This window comes from Pestalotiopsis fici, assembly GCF_000516985.1.
Source record: "Pestalotiopsis fici W106-1 unplaced genomic scaffold PFICI_Scf_5, whole genome shotgun sequence".
Lineage (NCBI taxonomy): Eukaryota > Fungi > Ascomycota > Sordariomycetes > Amphisphaeriales > Sporocadaceae > Pestalotiopsis > Pestalotiopsis fici.
Genome location: NW_006917095.1, coordinates 867,620 through 869,348, shown reverse-complemented (window position 1 = coordinate 869,348; position 1,729 = coordinate 867,620). Strand labels below are relative to the sequence as shown.

Genomic DNA, 1,729 nt, shown 5'->3' with positions numbered 1-1,729 from the left:
GGTGGGAGGCTTGTGTGGTCCAAGGGACCTGCTCCTCTTGCCATGTCGCAGCTCTCATCATGGCCTTTACATCAGTGACGATAGGCCATTACGGATAACGATGGCCTCTGTGTCGGTGGCAGCAAACGACTGAAGAATCTTTTTTGCAAGATTGTCCACGGCAGTATTTGAATGCGCGGTTGCGAGCACTTTCTGATTTCGAAGCACTGCTATGTTTGCCATAGCAGCTGCAACATAAGTCTTGCCAGTACCACAGAGATGGCATTTCTCCGAATGCACTCCTCAATCCACATCCAGTAGACATCATCGGCACGGAGAAGTGCCAGCTCTGCCTCCAATGCCACACTAACAGGACTAAGACCACGGCTGGGCGGATTGTGGTATGTCCTGAATCTCATCTGCCTGCCATCGCCAGAAATGGTGATACTCAGAATCTTCTGGAGTCTCAAAACGCAAGGCCAGATGTGCAAGCCATAGTCGCAGCCAGGAGGCAGCGAGTAGATGTACTCTTGCACTCTGCCAGTATGACTAACGAACCATGCCAGAATGCAAGGGCTGTCACTCTTTGGTTTGGGTGCCAGACACAAGACAGGATTTGCGGATGCCTGGGATGAGCAAATTGCTGCAGCAGGAGTTGCTTGAGATGCTTGAGTTGCAGCGGTGGGTGCCTGAGATGCCTGGTTTGCTGGAGCCGAGGCTGCCTGACTAGGAGGTGCCTGACCAGGAGCTGCCGGAACAGGAGGTGCAGGAGGTGCAGGAGCTGCCTGGCGTGCCTGGGAAGAAGGCGTTGCCACAGGTGTAGGAGCTGCCCAAGCATCAGGAGGTCTAGGGTATGTCAGAGGAGCAGGAGGTGCTTGAGGTGCCGGTGCTGCTCGAATGACTGGTGCCAGTGGGATTTGGTATGCTGGATTAGGTGCCTCACGAGGTGCAGATGCAAGGTTATCTGCAAAAGCTTGCCAAGCAGTGCTTGACAAGCTTGCTGCTGGAGTGTGTGCCTGGGGTGCCTGGAAATCAAATGTATTAGTTGAGTGAATAGGTGAGTGGGTGAGTTAGTGAATGAATGAATGAATATGTGTGAGAAAGCTTACCGGTGGAGGTGTCATGGTTTGCAGGATGCCGAAACTCTCCTGCACAGGTCGAGGAATGCCAAAGGTGCCAATCATTGCAACAACATCAAATCTCTCGGAGGGATTGGATGCCAGGTAGTACCAAACATCTTTGGTCTCGTTGTATGCCGGAGATTCGATGCCAAATGCTCGCTTAGCTGCCGGAGTAACAATGGTGTACAGGACCTGCAAAAACCCGAAGATGAGCGAAACGTTTTTGCAAAGGCCACAAAGTAAAATGCAAAACTTCATATTAGGTTGAAACTTACCCAAATACGACTGTACTTGTCCCCGCCTGCCAGTTTAACAGAATTCAGAGTGTCCAAGATTGCCTGGTGGAAGACTGCCTTGGACTGCTCAGAGTCCTGTGCCAGTAAGGTGAATACCTGGAAAATGCGAGTTGCCTCGGCTCCGAGGTCAACGTACTCCATTTTGCCAGATGGTTGCTCCCCAAAAGGCGTTTGAGGAGCAAAAAAGGTGTAGGTGTGTGTGTGTGTATGTATGTATGTGTGTGTATATGTATGTGTATGTGTATATATTTCTTTTCTTTTCTTTTCTTCTTTTTTTTTTATTCTTTTTTTCTTCTCTTCTTCTTTTTTTCTCTTCTTCTTTTTCTCTCTCTT

The 1,729-nt window shown here is 49.6% G+C and overlaps 1 protein-coding gene across 1 annotated transcript; it reads right to left on the bottom strand.

The window, feature by feature from the left end:
• Window positions 1-209: 209 nt before the first annotated feature.
• PFICI_07578 (uncharacterized protein) lies at window positions 210-1,537 on the bottom strand (the record flags this gene model as incomplete). The annotated part of the gene is made up of 3 exons (XM_007836159.1): window positions 210-1,004; window positions 1,089-1,292; window positions 1,376-1,537. The coding sequence occupies 3 exons, from the start codon at window positions 1,535-1,537 to the stop codon at window positions 210-212; spliced, it is 1,161 nt and encodes a 386-aa protein (XP_007834350.1).
• Between the last annotated feature and the right edge of the window lie 192 nt (window positions 1,538-1,729).